The 17,471-nt window shown below is 30.7% G+C and overlaps 7 protein-coding genes across 7 annotated transcripts; 4 read left to right on the top strand and 3 right to left on the bottom strand.

The window, feature by feature from the left end:
- Nucleotides 1-109: 109 nt before the first annotated feature.
- rdiA (Rho GDP-dissociation inhibitor) lies at nt 110-910 on the top strand (the record flags this gene model as incomplete). Its single annotated transcript, XM_020573645.1, has 3 exons — nt 110-251; nt 367-603; nt 699-910. 3 exons carry the CDS (start codon nt 110-112, stop codon nt 908-910), a joined length of 591 nt encoding a protein of 196 aa, XP_020435717.1.
- Nucleotides 911-1,387: 477 nt separating this feature from the next.
- Nucleotides 1,388-2,609, top strand: psmA3 (proteasome subunit alpha; the record flags this gene model as incomplete). The annotated part of the gene is made up of 6 exons (XM_020573644.1): nt 1,388-1,408; nt 1,498-1,704; nt 1,802-1,926; nt 2,021-2,141; nt 2,230-2,342; nt 2,450-2,609. 6 exons carry the CDS (start codon nt 1,388-1,390, stop codon nt 2,607-2,609), a joined length of 747 nt encoding a protein of 248 aa, XP_020435716.1.
- A 184-nt stretch (nt 2,610-2,793) lies between these two features.
- Nucleotides 2,794-3,581, bottom strand: PPL_02664 (uncharacterized protein; the record flags this gene model as incomplete). Its single annotated transcript, XM_020573643.1, has 2 exons — nt 2,794-3,035; nt 3,413-3,581. The coding sequence occupies 2 exons, from the start codon at nt 3,579-3,581 to the stop codon at nt 2,794-2,796; spliced, it is 411 nt and encodes a 136-aa protein (XP_020435715.1).
- Nucleotides 3,582-5,237: 1,656 nt separating this feature from the next.
- Nucleotides 5,238-7,499, top strand: rab2B (Rab family GTPase; the record flags this gene model as incomplete). The annotated part of the gene is made up of 4 exons (XM_020573642.1): nt 5,238-5,337; nt 5,436-5,863; nt 6,771-6,803; nt 7,479-7,499. The coding sequence occupies 4 exons, from the start codon at nt 5,238-5,240 to the stop codon at nt 7,497-7,499; spliced, it is 582 nt and encodes a 193-aa protein (XP_020435714.1).
- A 715-nt stretch (nt 7,500-8,214) lies between these two features.
- PPL_02662 (GRAM and VASt domain-containing protein) lies at nt 8,215-10,941 on the top strand (the record flags this gene model as incomplete). Its single annotated transcript, XM_020573641.1, is given in 4 exon segments — nt 8,215-8,282; nt 8,414-8,603; nt 8,697-9,568; nt 9,588-10,941. The coding sequence occupies 4 exon segments, from the start codon at nt 8,215-8,217 to the stop codon at nt 10,939-10,941; spliced, it is 2,484 nt and encodes an 827-aa protein (XP_020435713.1).
- A 571-nt stretch (nt 10,942-11,512) lies between these two features.
- PPL_02661 (actin) lies at nt 11,513-12,747 on the bottom strand (the record flags this gene model as incomplete). Its single annotated transcript, XM_020573640.1, has 2 exons — nt 11,513-12,604; nt 12,709-12,747. The coding sequence occupies 2 exons, from the start codon at nt 12,745-12,747 to the stop codon at nt 11,513-11,515; spliced, it is 1,131 nt and encodes a 376-aa protein (XP_020435712.1).
- A 289-nt stretch (nt 12,748-13,036) lies between these two features.
- On the bottom strand, nt 13,037-17,265 carry PPL_02660 (chitinase; the record flags this gene model as incomplete). The annotated part of the gene is made up of 7 exons (XM_020573639.1): nt 13,037-13,075; nt 13,371-14,371; nt 14,396-14,662; nt 14,868-14,929; nt 16,215-16,422; nt 16,483-17,096; nt 17,180-17,265. 7 exons carry the CDS (start codon nt 17,263-17,265, stop codon nt 13,037-13,039), a joined length of 2,277 nt encoding a protein of 758 aa, XP_020435711.1.
- Between the last annotated feature and the right edge of the window lie 206 nt (nt 17,266-17,471).

The following is a 17,471-nucleotide window of genomic DNA, read 5'->3' as shown; positions in this document are numbered from 1 at the left end:
AATAAAAGATAAAGATAATAATATTGTGTTTAATGTTCAATTTAATTAATCAATGTTTTAAATTACTTAAAAAAAAACAAAAAAAAAAACAAACAATAGTGAATAAATCATGTCTGACGATGAAAGAGTAGATGCCCCAGAATACAAGCCATCCAAGAAGGTCACTGTCGATGAGCTTATGAATCAAGATGCAGAAGATGAATCACTCCGTAAATACAAACAAGCATTGTTGGGTAGTGCTGTTGCTGGTCGTATGTATACAAAGAACTACAACACTAAACAATTTATCAAATTGATAAATTACTTATCATCAATCGCAATTTCTCTCTTTTTTTATTTTTATTTTTATTCTTCCTTTTCTAACAGCAAAGGATGACCCAAGAAGAGTCGTCGTTCAGGAGATGATTGTCATGTTTGAAGACCGTCCAGGAGGTAACATCACCTATAATTTGGAAACCAAAGAGAGTATCGAGAAGATGAAGAACACCCCATTCGTTCTCAAGGAAGAATGTAAATATAAGATCCGTATCGTATTCAAGGTACAACACGATATCGTATCTGGTCTCAAGTATGTCAACACAGCCTACAGAAAGGGTATTAAAGGTAAGTGAAGAGATTACAACAACAGTTTTGTTTTTAAAACAAAATATTAATCTTTTTTTTTTTTTTTTTCTTTTTTTTTTTTTTAATAAACACAGTTGCCACTGTCAAGAATATGTTGGGTAGTTTTGGTCCACAAGCTGCATACCACGAGGTCACCGTTCCACGTAATGTTTGGGAAGAGGCACCATCTGGTATTCTTGCCAGAGGTAGCTACACTGCCAAGATCACTTTCGAGGATGACGACGGAGCTAAACATCTCGACATCGAATATGGTTTCTCCATCAAGTCTGACTGGTCCAAAGAATAAACTATTGACATAAACACCCTTACACTTTTAAATCATTATTTATCTTCAATTTTATTTGAATTTGAATTATCATTTTAATTTATTACAAAAATTAATGTTTTGCGACGTCGACTCTTCTCTGGCGACTATCATATGTATTTATTCTATTCTTTTAAATTATATCGATTTCAATTCAATTCAATTTTATTTATTTGTTTTATGTTTTTTTCAGGCTTTTGTGTGTGTTTTATCATTTGTTTCTTTGTGTTGAACTTCAAACCAGTTTAAAAAACAAAAAATTAAAAAATTAAAAAAAAAGTGAAATTAATTAGGTGATCATCAAACTTTTTTTAATTTATTAAATTTTTGATCAATTTTGTAAATATTTTTTAAAAAAAAAGTTATAAATTTAATATTATTATTATATTTTATCTTATTATTATTGTTTTTGTTATTATTTAATTTACTTACATATATATATTTATATAGAAAAGAAAAATGACAAGTGTTGGTTCAGGTGTAAGTATAGAGTTAGATGCGATATTAAAAACAAAAATGTTGTGTTTTATGATTTACTTTGCTAATTTAATATAATATAATACATTTAGTATGATTTATCAGTATCTACTTTTTCACCGGATGGTAAGATCTTTCAAATAGAGTATGCCAACAAGGCAGTAGAGAACAGTGGTACTGTCGTTGCAATTAGAGCTAAGGATGGTGTTGTCATTGGTGTCGAAAAGATCATTCCATCAAAGATGTTGGAATCTACCTCAAACAGAAGAATTCACTCTATAGATTTACACGTTGGAATTGTACGTTCATCATCACAATCATTCAATCAACCATGAAGATCAATCAAATTAATAACATAACGTAACTTAATAACATATATATTTTCATGAAAAATAGGGTATTGCTGGATTTTTAACTGATGCAAGACAATTGGTTTTGAGAGCTCGTGATGAAGCAAAACAATACAAACAGGTATATGGTCAACCAATTCCAATTAAAGTATTATCACAACGTATTGCTTCGTATGTATCGCAACTACAACCACAACTATAGAGGGTTTAATAAAGATCAAAGATAATCTAACTATTAACTATATTTTCTATTTTTCATTTGCAGATTCTGTCATGCTTTCACATTGTATGGTAGTGTAAGACCATTTGGTTGTTCGATCACCGTAGTTGGTATTGATTCATACGGACCACAACTTTTCTTAATTGAACCATCTGGATCATGTATCGTAAGTATTACAAAGCAAAAACAATCATAATTGTAGTTATATGTATTAATCATCATAAATTATAATAATAATATGATCATAATTGCAGGGATATTTCGGTACTGCTATGGGTAAAGGTAAACAAGCAGCAAAGAATGAATTAGAAAAAGTAAAGTTTGCCGATATTACATGCCGTGAGGCAATCAAGTTGGTTTCTAAAATGTATGAATAATAATAACAATCATGATGATGATGATGATGATTAAATAACATCTAGATTTGTATACTAATATAAAATTTGATTCGATTGTAATTATTGTTCTTTTTAGTATTTACTCTGTACATGATGAAGTAAAGGATAAAGATTTCGAATTGGAGTTGAGTTGGATCTCTACTGAATCAAACAATGTTCATCAAATGGTACCAGCACCATTGAAGGACGAGGCTGAAACTTTGGCCAAGCAAGCTTTAGAAGAAGCAAATATGTAAACATTATTATTATTTTAAAACAGTTTAAATAAAAAAAAAACAAAACAAAACATAACAAAATCCACAGTAAAGATTAATATATTATAAAAGGATTAATTGTTAATAAGATATTTAACTTTAAATTAATATTGTATATTTTATATATGTTTTATTATTATGTTATGTTATGTTATCACTATTTATTTTATAGACCTTTTCCTTTGGTTGCCAACATGATTTCATTGTGTAACTTAATTTTCTTTCTATTTTGTTGTTTAAAATAACGACCACCATCGGCAGGTGTCAAAATCTTTACTGGTTGATCTCTTGGTAATTGTTCTTCGATTTCGTATAACCAATCTGGGTAGTCTGAATCGTTTTGTGGTAATTTGGTTGTAAACAATTGTGGTGCTACCTTTTCTAATTGTAATGGTGTGTTTCCTCTATCTATAATTATAATAATAATAATCATTTTTAAAGTATTAGCAATTAAAGATCTTCATTATCATCATTCTAAACTAAAAAAAACTATTATTATTGTTATTCCTGTCATTACTATTCTATTCTATGAATTAATCTTGTATATTCATTAAAAATCAACTATAGTCTGTCCTCGTGAATTGTTAAAAGGTATTTTCTATGCTATAGTTGTATTTATAAATATAGATAGCATCTCAAAAAAGATATCTAATCTATCTTCCAACAACAATATGCTTGGTTTGTTGTTGCTGTTGTTGTCGTTGTCTGTCGTTACTATTTATACTATTGCTACTACTACTGTCTATTTTCCTCTATTGATTATTATTATGATTATGATTGATTACCATTCTTCTTCTTCTTTGGAGCACCACCAGCCTTCTTTTTGACGGCACCCTTTCCAGCTGGAGCACCTTTCTTTGGTTCAGCTCTCATAGTGGTAAGGAATGCACCACTACATTGCTGTTGAAATGGTAATACAGTTCTTCTGATTAATGCTGAAAACAAATTTGACATTCTAATCTGATCTACTTCAATTATTGATCTCAATAATTGATAATGTTTAAAAGAAATTCTCGATTTTCATAATCATAATTATCACTCAGTCGACTTTTTTTTTTAATTTTTTTTTTAATTTTTTTATTAATTTTGATTTTATTTTATACCCTTAGGAGAAGAGAAGAGTTATAATATTTATATCATTTTTACAAATAAAATAACGCCTATGTATATGAATAAATAACAAATTTAATTGAAATTTAAAAAAAAAAAAAAGTAAAAAGATAAAAATAAATAAATAAAATATGAGAATTCTTTTCTCAAAAAATAAAGTATATATATATATATAGTCATGCAAGGTAGTACAAAATTGAGAAAACAATTAAAGTTATATTTCAAATTAAAGTAATAACTTTCAAAGAAAGTTGTTTTGGTTGTTGTCTTTATTACCACACAGATTCATCTGTTCAAAAAAATTAATAATTCAAAAATCGAAAAAAAAAAAACAAAAAACAAAAAAAAACAAAACAGAGCAAAAGATAAATATAATAACAGTATTAGTTTTTTTTTTAAATTATAAATATATATAGTGTAAACATAGTTTTCAAAACATCAGCAATAAAGTATGCATAACACAATGTTATTGATACATCTCAAACCCTTTTGATATTTCTATAATTGTCATTGTGTTTTTTATTGTCAACGCTTCTTATTATTATTACTCCCACCCCAAATCTGTAATCTTTAGAGTATCTTATTAAATAAAATAAAAATTGAGATAGAATAAAATAAAGATAGTTATACAATATATGTATATATATTATAAACTACTTAAAAAATATCGATAACTATTCTCTCTAAAATAACTTTAATTAATTAAAAAGTTAATAGATTGATAAAAGATTGTTGGTTTGGGTTGTTAGTTTTTTATATCATATGTAGTGTAGTAGTAACAAAACGATAAAAATTGTCAATGAATAAATAATGAATGACTTTTAAAAGTTCGAATCAAAAATAAAACAATTTTTTAAAAGGATAAATCCTGTAGATTATCGTTGTTTATTACACCCTATACTTTCAGCAATCACACCCACTTTTCTCATCACATCCAAATCATAACCACTTTAACGACAAATCCAAACACGACCACAAACAATCAAACAATAAAAATAATAGTCAATTTGTTGTTATTGATAGCTTTTCACACAACAACAACAAACATAACAAATCAAACCAAAAATCCATTCTACTATTCTATTTCTTTTATTTAGTTTAGTTTGTTTTTATTTTAAAATTAGATAGATAGAATCTAAAAAACAAAAATAGTATTAATAGTTTTTTTAATATTATTCAATCCAATTCAATTTGTATTATACATTCATTATGTAATATCGCATTCATTCATTTTCATTTCTTGATTTGTTTCAACTTGAATTTTCTCTTGCTACTTTTTTTCTTTTTTCTTTTTTTTGCAATTTTCTTTAATTTATTTTAAAAAATCAACAACAAAAGTAAATTAATATTTTTTTTTTAATTTTTTTCATCAATAGAGAACATTTGCAAATCTAAATAAAACAAATAAGATCGCGCTACTACGACAAAAGAAACAACAAACAGCTTCATCATTGTATAATTATATTCGATAGATTTTAGAAAACACATTAGAAAACAAACATGTCTTGTTGTGGAGGTGGAGAAAATAAAAATCAATATGTATATGAAAGAAAGGTTAACTATACACATTTCCTAAAATATATTATGGTCGGAGATTCTGGTAAATTTTACAATAATTGAACTGTCTATTATAATTATATTCGAAAACCGATCTATTTACTTACACCTCAACTCTATCTATTAATTAATCTTTTTTAGCGGTTGGAAAGAGTAATTTAACATTGCAATTTGTTGATAGAAGATTTTCACCGAATTCAGAGTTTACCATTGGTGTTGAGTTTGGATCGCGAATCATTGACATCGATAATAAACAGCTAAAGATACAGGTATGGGACACTGCAGGTCAAGAGAAGTTTAGAAGTATCACCAGAGCCTATTATAGAGGTGCTGTCGGTGCTATGATTGTCTATGACATCACCAGACGTGAGACATTCGACAGTTTGACATCGTGGCTCAGCGATTGTAGAAAATATTCAACCGGTGACATCACCATCACTCTCATCGGTAACAAGAGTGACCTCGAGAGTGCACGTCAAGTCTCCACTGCAGAGGCACAGTCATTCGCAGAGGAACACGGTCTTTTGTTTTTTGAAGCCAGTGCTAAAACTGGTACCAATGTAAATGAAGTAAGTTATTATACATACATTCGATTCCTCTCTAATCAAATTGATTTCAAATTATTAATAATCTTTCACTATCATTGTCATTACTTGTAATATATAGGCTTTTGAAAAATCATCTAGAATAATTTTAGAAAAACTTGATAACAACCCAGCCCTGCGTGAATCAACCAAGTCTGAACAATAACTTTTAAAACAAACATATAATATAAAAGTACATATAAATATCTTTTTTTTTCCTTTCTTAACTTTATCACAATTGTTCATTTTTTAAAATCAAAAAAAAAAAAAAAAAATAGATAATTATCAGATCATAGTTATCTTTCTTCTGATCTTATTCTCTCAATGTTTTTCAAACAAAAAAAAAAAGAAACAAGGTTATTTTGAAAATATCTTTAGCTAAATTAAAAATCAAAGAAATATTCATTTGTTTTGTTCAATTTAAGTAAATTTAATCAAACAAAAATCAGATCTTAGGTTTATTGATTTTTGAGAACAACAAATGATCGCCAGGCATTGAGTCATTCATGACAATCATTTAATTAAATTTTAGTGCCACTAATTAATGGGTATGAAAGAAGTTGGTCGTTACTAAAAAAAATTAATCAAATTTGGAATTTTTGCTTTTGGATTCGTCATCAAATAAAAACATTCATCATCATATACAAAATTTCAGATGATGTTTTGGTGGTTTTTTAAAAAATTTTCTTAAATTAAGTTTTTTAAAAAATTTTTTTTTTTAAATAATAATAATTTGTTCGCAAAAAAGAAGTCTTCTATTCTTTTGCTCAAAATCAACATCGAAATAATTCAATTAAGAATATTTATTATTTATATTTGTTAAAACACACTGAATATATTTACTTTACTCTTTATTAAGTCAAATTTCTTTTTTTTTTTCTTTCTTAAAAAGATATTAATTAATTTAACTATTTATAATCAAAATGTAAGTGTGTTCAATTTGTATAATTAAAAATCTAAATATTTTAATTATTGGGGATTTTTTTTAAATTTTTTTTAAGTTCCTCTCATGTTTTAAAATATAAAAAAAAAAATCTGAAAGAGACCCTGGTATTTCAGTCAACCTCACAATTTTAAATTCAAATTGTCAACTTCACAAAAAATATTTAAAATAAAAAATAACAAAAAAGTCAACGTATATTTAATTAACAAAGCTGTATTATAATTTATTCAATCATAATTAATGCAAGAAGAGAATTATTCCTAAGTTATAAATAATATAATAATAACCAAAAAAAAACAAACAAAACAGTATTTTAAATACTACTATTAAGTAAATATCTTTAAAACTAAAAAAACAATATCTATTTCTCTTTTAAAAATATTATTTTGTTTATATAATTATTTTATAAGAGCAATAGTTTAATTTACAATACAATATACATATACTATATGAATAATAATAATAATATACCACACAAAGCAAAGTTAATCTAATGTTCACCAATAGAAAATGCTCGTTTGCATATTCAAATCTATTAAACCCACATCACACGCACATAATAATATACCACACACACATTCTAGACATAAACAATTAGAGTTCACATATTAGATAGAATGCAATATTTTTTTTATTAATTTTTTTTTTTTTCTATAGTTAGTACCACTATCTATCTAAAAAGCAGTGCTGCTCCACCTAACTAGACGATAAATTGCGTATTTTCACTACATTCACTCTTTCTGACACCTACCAACAATACTGCTTTCAATAATATTCATAAAAATAAGATTAATCTTGTCCTGACCGACTGAATTGGTGACTGTTTATTGTATTTTTCTTTTTTTTCTTGAATCATGATGTTGTTTGCTTCTCATCAATTTCAAAAATTTACAAATAGTACTATCATTTAAATTTGGTGGTGGTGTGTAGTACTGAATATTTAAATTGATGTTGTTGTTTAATTCTCCTATCTCTTTTTTTCAAAGGTGTTTTATTTTATTTATTTCTATTGTTGTTGAAAGAAACAACAACACAACATCAACAATCTCAATTGTTGTTTTATTAAATTTATTTATATGATTCTGATATAAATAGTTTAGTTTACTTTTTCTTTTTTTTAAAAAACAAATAATAATTTACTAATTTTTCTTATCTATCTGTTAATTCTTTATTCGTTTAGATAGTAAATTAGTTAAATTTTTTAAAAAAGAAAAACAAGTAGTAGAGGGATAATACAGTCACTGAACCTCTATTATATATTCATAGATTTTACAGCGGACTTTAACTTGCAATCATTTATCTTCATTCGCCATATACCAACGGCGGTCAAAAGAGAGAGGATCCATCTTTTTTAACCTATATACCGGGAACCAATTCGATCATACAGAAAATCATGACAGTAGCCGTCAAAGATGAAAACTCTTTTCATCAGATATTCCAATCGATACCAAACGATGAAAAGTTAATTGAAGGTAAATAGATAAATAAAAAAAGAAAAGAGATAATAAACAAAGAATAGCAGATCTTATCTGCTCTGAAAGGACAATAATCAATTAACTTTTGAATAACAACAACAATACTATAGAATACAGCTGTAGTTATACCGATGGTGGATCAGTCTCCATTGGAAGATTATATATTTCACAACAACATGTTTCCTATGCACCAAAACTAGGATCGACACAGATCATCATTCCAATCAAAGATATTACAAACATCTCAAAGAAATACTCTGTTTATTTATTCCCCAATGCAATTGAAGTATGCACTTCAACTCAAAAAGTAAGTTTGATTGAATCAAAACAAACATATTATCTTTAAATGATTGATTACTAATCATCTCATCTTTACTGTTGTTGTTGTTGATATTTATAGTATTTCTTTTCAGCATTTTTATCAAGAGATTTAGCATTTGCAACACTTCAAACATTGTTTCAACAGGGTGGTGGTACAAGAACCAAGATCTTTGAAGATGCAATGAATGGTATTATATATGATGAGAAAACAGCGACATCAGCAATCAAATCATCGGATGACGAACAAGAACATGAACCATTCCAAGATACACCAACAGTCTCTAGTTTTGTACCAACTAGTTCAAGCTTATCGTCGTCTACCTCTCAATTTCCAGAACCTTTGACTCAGAGTGCGAACAACTCAGAGTCTACCTCACAGACAAACAGCTCTGGATCAAATTCACCACCAAAGTCACAGTCTCCTTCGATAAAGATGTTAAACTCTACCATCGATAGTTCAAAGGAGCAATCGAATGGTGACAGTCAGAGCAATGGTCAGACACCGGTTGAACTCGATGAGAATTTGGTGGTTGGTAATCAACCCAATGAAGAATCTACACCGACAACAACATCAACCTCAACCTCAACTACCACAAGCAATAGCAATACCACTAGCAACACCACACCAACAACACAATCAAGTTCATCATTACCATCAACACCAAAGAAAGCTGATTCACAATTGAACTTGAATGAATCTTTATCATCGTCGACACCTAACAAACAAACAACATCTCAACAAACAACCACCGCCACTCAACAACAACAACAACAGCAACAACCACCACAACAACAAACATCAAAATCATCACCAATACAGAAAAGAAAGAACACTGTTGATTCATTACCAACACAGCAACAACAACAACAACAACAACAAAATAGCGCAGCACCATCACCACTCAGACATACTATTTCCTACATCTTCACTCATCTCTACACCAAGCAATGGTGTTTCAAGCACAACTAGCACAGCCTCAACTGGTGCAACATCTTCACCATCACCAGCATCAGTTGCAGTTTCGAATACACTTCAATTTAAATCGATACCAATCAAAGATAAATGCGAGCATATCGTATCCAGTGAATTTGAAGAAGCTCCATGGGCAACCGAAAAGTATCCGATCAGTGTTGAAGAGTTCTACAATGTTATTATTAGAACAGACTTTTGGGCGTTGGTCAACACCACTCATGGATACACAGAGCAATCGGTCAATGAATGGAAGAATGGTTCGTGTTGTACCACCAGAACAATGGACTTTAGAACGGCCATCAGCTTCAAGATTGGACCAAAATCTACAAGAGTCTACCAGACTCAACGTTGTAGATTGAGAAACAAAGACGAGTTGCTTTTGCAGTGCAGCTCCGTCTCTAAAGACGTGCCATACGGTGACTCGTTCTCGGTTGAAAATCTATTTTCCATCGCCTCTGACGACGGAGGAAACGGTTGCACCGTAAAGTTGTCATCAAAGATCAAGTTCACCAAAACTCTCTGGGGTATTGCATCAATGATTCAAAAGTCTGCCTACCAAGGAAACAAAGATTACTTTGTGCTCTGGTTCTCAATGGTGAGAAACCAAATCGAAGCCTACACATATAACAAACTAAAACAAGCCAAATCAGCAATTCCAGATCCAACCACCTCAAGCGCAACAACAGTCACCGAACAAACCGTACCACAACCGACCACAACCACCTCCACCACTTCCACCTCCACCACCCCCACTACACAAGAAAACGTCAGCACTCAAACAAACCAAGAAGCAACCACTAGCAACCAACCAAAGGAAAACGAAACCACCTCAACTCACACTTCAGTTCCAACGAACCTTTCACTCACAACACTCTGGAAGAATCTTTCATCGACAGAGAAACAGATTTCCCTATTGGTGGTTGCGCTAATATCTATACTATTTATTGGACTTGTCATCAATGTATATTCAACATCTAGAACCAATCAATGGTTAAATCAAGAGCTATATAAATTCTCAGACTCTGTCGTTTTGCTTGATAGCAAACTGAATTCATTGATAGAGGGCAAGTCTCCAGAGAGAGGCGATGTTGTCATAGCGAATGGAAATATTGGAACGGATCGACTGGAAATACTACAAAAGAAACTCGATATCGCATCGGCATTGCTACAGAGAACACAAAGTGTCATTTCCAACCTTCAGGGTGAACTCTCTATTGAAGCACTCAAAGTAAAGAAATTCGAAGAGATATCAACCTCATCTGGAAGTTGGTCACCATATATCTTGACTTTATTGGTTCTCGTTGGCAGTGCATTGCATTTCACTGGAGTATTAAGAACTTTCCTACCATAATAATAATATATTTTTTAAAAAATATTTTTGTAAAATAAAAAAAATAATATATAATTTTATTAAAACAACTCTCTACAGTTAATCTTATGTTTTTCTTTGTGTTTTTAGTTAAGTTTTTAAACTAAATGATTCATTGGATTTTTATAAAAATTCATTTAAACATCTTGAGTATACTCAAGCAAAGATTTATATAACTCTCTGTTATATTGTTTTATTTGAGAAGTAAAACTGGTGGGCAATAGACAGAAGACGTTTTGATTTTGATGTTGATAGCGAAAATTTTTTTTTGTCTTGTAATTTGTTTTGTTCACAAATAAAGCCAACTGGATAAAAGAATCAAGATCTATTAATTTAAACATATTGATTCTTTATTTTAAAACATGAATAAACAAAAAACAACAATGTATTGTTTGCAAAAAGAGCAAAATTGATCAAATAATATGTATTGTGTTTTTTTTTTTTGATTTTTTTAGTTTACAAATAAAGCCAACTGGATAAAATCCAACAGATGACTTTTTGATTCATTTATTGATATATTAATAATAAATTAAAATATATTACAAAGAGCGTCTTAGAAGCACTTTCTGTGGACGATGGATGGACCAGACTCGTCGTATTCTTCCTTGGAGATCCACATTTGTTGGAAAGTGGAGAGGGAGGCCAAGATGGAACCACCAATCCAGACAGAGTATTTACGTTCTGGTGGGGCGATGATCTTAATCTTCATGGTGGATGGGGCCAAAGCGGTCAATTCCTTTTGCATACGGTCAGCAATACCTGGGAACATAGTGGTACCACCAGAGAGGACGACGTTACCGTACAAGTCCTTACGGATATCAACATCACACTTCATGATGGAGTTGTAGGTGGTTTCGTGGATACCAGCAGATTCCATACCCAAGAAGGATGGTTGGAAGAGAGCCTCTGGGCAACGGAAACGTTCGTTACCGATGGTAATGACTTGACCGTCTGGCAATTCGTATGATTTCTCGAGGGCTGAGGATGAGGCAGCAGTTTGCATTTCGTTTTCGAAGTCAAGGGCAACGTAGGCGAGCTTCTCCTTGATGTCACGAACGATTTCACGTTCGGCGGTGGTGGTGAATGAGTAACCACGCTCAGTCAAGATCTTCATCATGTAGTCAGTGAGATCACGACCAGCGAGATCGAGACGGAGGATAGCGTGTGGGAGGGCATAACCTTCGTAGATTGGAACAGTGTGGGAGACACCATCACCAGAGTCCATAACGATACCGGTGGTACGACCAGAGGCATAGAGGGAAAGGACGGCTTGGATAGCAACGTACATGGCTGGGGTGTTGAAGGTCTCGAACATAATTTGAGTCATCTTCTCACGATTGGCCTTTGGGTTGAGTGGGGCCTCAGTCAAGAGAACTGGGTGTTCCTCTGGGGCAACACGGAGTTCGTTGTAGAAAGTGTGATGCCAGATCTTCTCCATATCATCCCAGTTGGTGACGATACCGTGCTCAATTGGGTACTTGAGGGTCAAGATACCTCTCTTTGATTGAGCTTCATCTCCGACGTAGGAGTCCTTTTGACCCATACCGACCATGACACCAGTGTGTCTTGGACGACCGACAATCGATGGGAATACAGCACGTGGGGCATCATCTCCAGCGAAACCAGCCTTACACATACCAGAACCCTGAAATTCATTAAAAAAAAAAAAGAAAAAAAAAAAGAATTTGAAAATATTAATATTTGAGAAATAATGGTTGATTTATTATTATTATTGTTATTGAGACATACGTTATCAATTACCAAAGCAGTTACGTCTTCACCTTCCATTTTATTTATTTATTAGTTTATTATTAAGTTATACAACAAAGATAAATGAAATAATTGATCAGCGTCACTATTTATGCAATCCAAAAGATGAAAGGTAAACCACAACAAAAAATCAAATTAATTAAAAAAAAATCATTTTTTCATTCTTTTTTTCATATAAAGTTAGATGAAATTTGCCAAAATTGGATTGTGAACTAAAAGCCATCCAACCCATTTTCAAGTTGGATTTTTATTTTTTTATTGCAAAACTGATTTTCAACATTTTTATTTTTTTTTCATTCAAAAATTTCTAAACCCAAAATGGATGACTTTTTGATGGTGGGGTGGTCTGCAATAAAAAGATTTAATTGTTTCCTTAGCATCGTTTGGTGAATGTGTGAGTCTGTGAGAAAACCATCTGACAAGTCAAGTGTGAGTTGTGTCAGGTGGCTGAAATGATTCTTTATGGCAATGATTATTGCCTCAACTGTTTGTTTATCGATTTCATCCATTATCTTAATGAATAGCGATTTAACTAGAGTTGTTGAAGCAGAGTTGAAGGAAAGGATATTTAGTAATGGAGTATAGTTAGTTGAGTGACACCAGAGTTGAAGATTTTCAATTGAACCGAGTGACTGATAGACCTGACTGTCCAATTCGGCTGGTAATGTTTCTTCATTTTTAGATTTAATTGACACTCTAATGGTTTTAAAAACCAAATTATTATTGCTGTTATTTATTGGCAAGCAGGCACTTAGTGATATCCAAATAAAGTCGATCGTGGATAGTCTGCATTCTTCGCTGAGTAGAAAACTGAGGAATTGCTTATCTTGATCGCTTCTAATTGGATAATCCATTGAGAGTGATGACAGTTTACAATCTTGACTGGTAAGATAGTTTTGGAGTTCAGTAAAGAACGACTCTGATTCATATTGTAGTCCAGCCATGTCAAATCGTAGTTCCAATGATTGCAACTTGGTTAGCCTAGCTAGACCAGGGAAAAGAACTTCTGGATAGACAACAAAACAGGTTGTAAAGTTTTCACCACCGCCGGCACCACCAAGAGTCAAAGACTTTAACTCTGAGAAACCAGATGAAAATAGATGAACCAATATCAATTCGTACTTGTTGTAGTGATCGAACTGACCAATCTCTATTGCAATGCTTAGATTCTCCAGTTTACTTTGATTGGCATGAACACATAGCAATTCAAGAGTATCCACCAGATGTTTCCAATCTTCAAATCTATCTGAATCGTCATCTTTGTTATAATGATATCGCTCATATTGTGCACCCAAATCTGCATTGATTTCTTCGTTGCTATTGTTATTGTTATTGTTATTGTTATTGTTATTGTTATTGTTATTGTTGTTGTTATCATCACCAAACATTTGATTCTGTTTCTTAATTGAGCTCTTTATCAAGAATGACATGTATTGTATTTCATCATCGTCTTGGCCATTGTCTGCTCCACCATCGATTTGTTGATTCTCTGTTTGCTCTTCATCTAGATCATCCGATTTCTCAATGATCAAATCAATTGATTTGATAGAGCTGATTGTTTTGTCACCGATAATCTGTTGTAAACAATAACTTCCACCTTGATAGTGAGAGAGATGAGCCGTGAACTGTTTGAACTTGTCTACTAGATTAAGAGGTGCTCTCAAACCTCTACAATTCCTAACCACAAAAGAAACTGGTTGATCTGATATAGAACAATATTTATTCATATAATGATATTGAAGATACTGCTTTAGCTCAAACTTTGCACTGCTGTAGGAGATACTAAATTGATTGTTATATGATTTGATCTGATGATGAAAATGCCAACAAACTAAATCCAATGAAATTAACCATTTCCTATCATTTCTATTGCAACTATTCCATAGTATATTTATAATATAGCTATATATATCATTTGAAAGTATATTCATATCTTAATTAAATAATATTTTTTTTTAAATTTATTCAGATTTTGAAAATTCGTTCGTTTTTGGAAATTAAAAATCACAAAAAAAATGTTTAGTTTTGATTAAGACTCAACCATATAATTATAATATTAGATCTATAGGATGAGTAATGATCTATGGTACAAGTGATATCAAAGGTCTTCTTAAGAAGTTTCTTTCTAATCGACTGACTCTTATAGGTGAACACCTCATATCTATCATTGATATTTTTCGGAACAGGATCAACTCTTCTACTATTCTTTTATATATCTTAATCAATTTTAAAAAACAGTATTTTTTGATAGTAAAAAAAATTGGATTGAAGACAGCTCCTAGGATATAAAAAACCAAAGAATATTAAAATTAATTTAAAGAAAATATTTGTCTTGACTCCACTACTCCTATGACTTCGAAAAAGAGGGTACTTGATAAAGATTATTCTACTCCAAATCCGATGGTTTCATAGAGGATAGTTTTGAAAGCCAGATATTCATTTATCTTGGATAAATAAAGAGGTGTTTTTTTTGTAGTTGAATAGTGGAGCAAATTTGGAGTCCGAGAAACATTTCTTGTGAATCATGATTGCTAATGTTATGATCTTCACAACTGTGTATACATTGTTATTTATAGATATTGATTGATTGCCTGAAAAAATAAATATTTAAAATATGTAGAGATACATTTTGAAAATTGTTTTTATTCTGTTTTGAAATGTTATTTTTTAATTGACATTTGTCAATTTTCAATGATGTTTATGGATAATCTAAAACAAATATGACAAATAGATTGGGTTTTGAGTTCAATCTATTATAGAGATTCTCCTCTTTATCTGAAAATTAGGGGTGGTTATTCTTTATTCATCATTAACAAATGACTGAATAGAGTTTGTTTTTTTTTTTAAAATATAAACGAATATTCTTAAAAAATAAATAAAATAAGATAAAAGAGTTAAATCTTTTTTTTATTGGTTAAATATTTTTCTGTTTTTAATGAGAATAAATCATTTGGAGATGATGTTTATTATAAGTACTTAGTTTTGGTCACCAATAATAAAGTATTGATGATCTCAATAACATGATGAGCATTTATTATTATTGTTATTTAGATATAGATAGTTAATAAACAAAGATTATTCTCTTAAAAATGAAAGAAAATATCAGAATAGTAAGAATGTATAATGTTTCATTCAAACAATAATTATTTTGAATCAAAATTTTTTAAAAAATAAATATCTTTCATTTAAAAATCATATGATATGATTAACTCCACACCTGACTAGACATAAAGAAAATAGTCTTCTTCAGTCGCCAACTTTATTTTATCCAAAAATAAGTGAAGAGAGATCTGTTCTCAATCTCACTTTTTTTGTTTTCCTCACTAATTTACTTTTAAAATATTACGACCCTATTATTTGTCTCTAGAGTGAGGTTAAAACATGTATGAAACAAAAAGGATGAACAGTTTTATTTAGTTATGAGTTAATTGAATAGAACTTAATTTTTATGGATTAGAAGTTGATTTTTCAAAACCTTAACCTACTTTGGAGCATTGACGAAAGCCTTTGAATAATCTCCGGATGCCTTTTGAGCTGGGTTTGAAGATGAGGTCAAGTCGACATAGGTGAATGAAGAGGGGTTATCTCTGTTGAGACTCCAGAAAGAACAGAATGAAATGTTGTTTTGTTTTCCAAATGTACCAACCATGGTAGCATCAGGAAGGGTGAACATGCTCAAATCGTCGTTAAGCCCTATTTTAAGATTTAATTAATTAATTGTAAACATTTTTAACTTGTATACTAATTGCTTACCTATCATTGGTGTAACTCCACATCTTGAAAATGCTTGAGCATCAGAGAGTGAGCTATCAACTGTCTTTAATTGATTCTTGATACTGGTACATGCCTGGACAGCAGCTTCACCCATCTTGTCTTTGAATTCTTCCATATAGTAGTCCATGGCCATACCATTAACTATGAATGTTAAACCAGCTGCTTTAGCTTTGGTGATAATATTCATACCTTCAGCTACAAGTCCAGTTGGCAAAGTTGGAAGTGTAAAGCTAAGGAGGACTGATGGATTGGTTGCGGCGATCTGCTTCAAAGCAGCACAAATATTATCGATATTGTAGAGACCATTCTCCAAATCGAAATCCAATTGGTAAGCATTGTAACCTTTAATCACTTGATTATAGGTAGCCACTAACTCGTCAACTGTAAAGCTTTTAGAAATGTCGGAATTGGAAGCACCACCAAAAGATACAACTACTTTTTTTCCTGCTTTTTTCAAGTCATCAGCCATTGGCAAAGCCCAATCCCATGGCATAGTTGGTTGAGCTGCCCAGCATGCTGTACCAGCAGAGGAAAGAGTAATGAATCCCATGATAACTCCATCCAAACCATAGTTAATAACTTGTTGAGAGTAACTATATAGTATGTTTTTTTTATTTTGGTAAAGCCTATTTTTAATTATTTATCTCTATTAAAAAAATAGTAATAAAATACAAACATTGGATTTGGACGACCATTTGGATAGTGCTGCCAATCACTCCAATCGGCATTTATAGAGACATCGATGTATGGGATAATAAGCATTTTGAAAGAGTTGATTATTTGTTTACAAAAATTTTAAATTTAAAGACCTTGTTCAATTTGTTTTGTTTTAATTGAACTTGAAGTTGTCCTTTAAATACTTTTTCATTTTTGTTGTTATTTTAATTTATTTAACTCATTTCAATGATAACTTCCAAATATGATTAGCCCCTTTGTAAATTGCAAAAGAAAAATAATTGGTGTAATTT

Source organism: Heterostelium album (genome assembly GCF_000004825.1).
Source record: "Heterostelium album PN500 unplaced genomic scaffold PPL_scaffold3, whole genome shotgun sequence".
NCBI lineage: Eukaryota > Evosea > Eumycetozoa > Acytosteliales > Acytosteliaceae > Heterostelium > Heterostelium album.
This window is presented reverse-complemented; position numbering and strand designations above follow the sequence as displayed.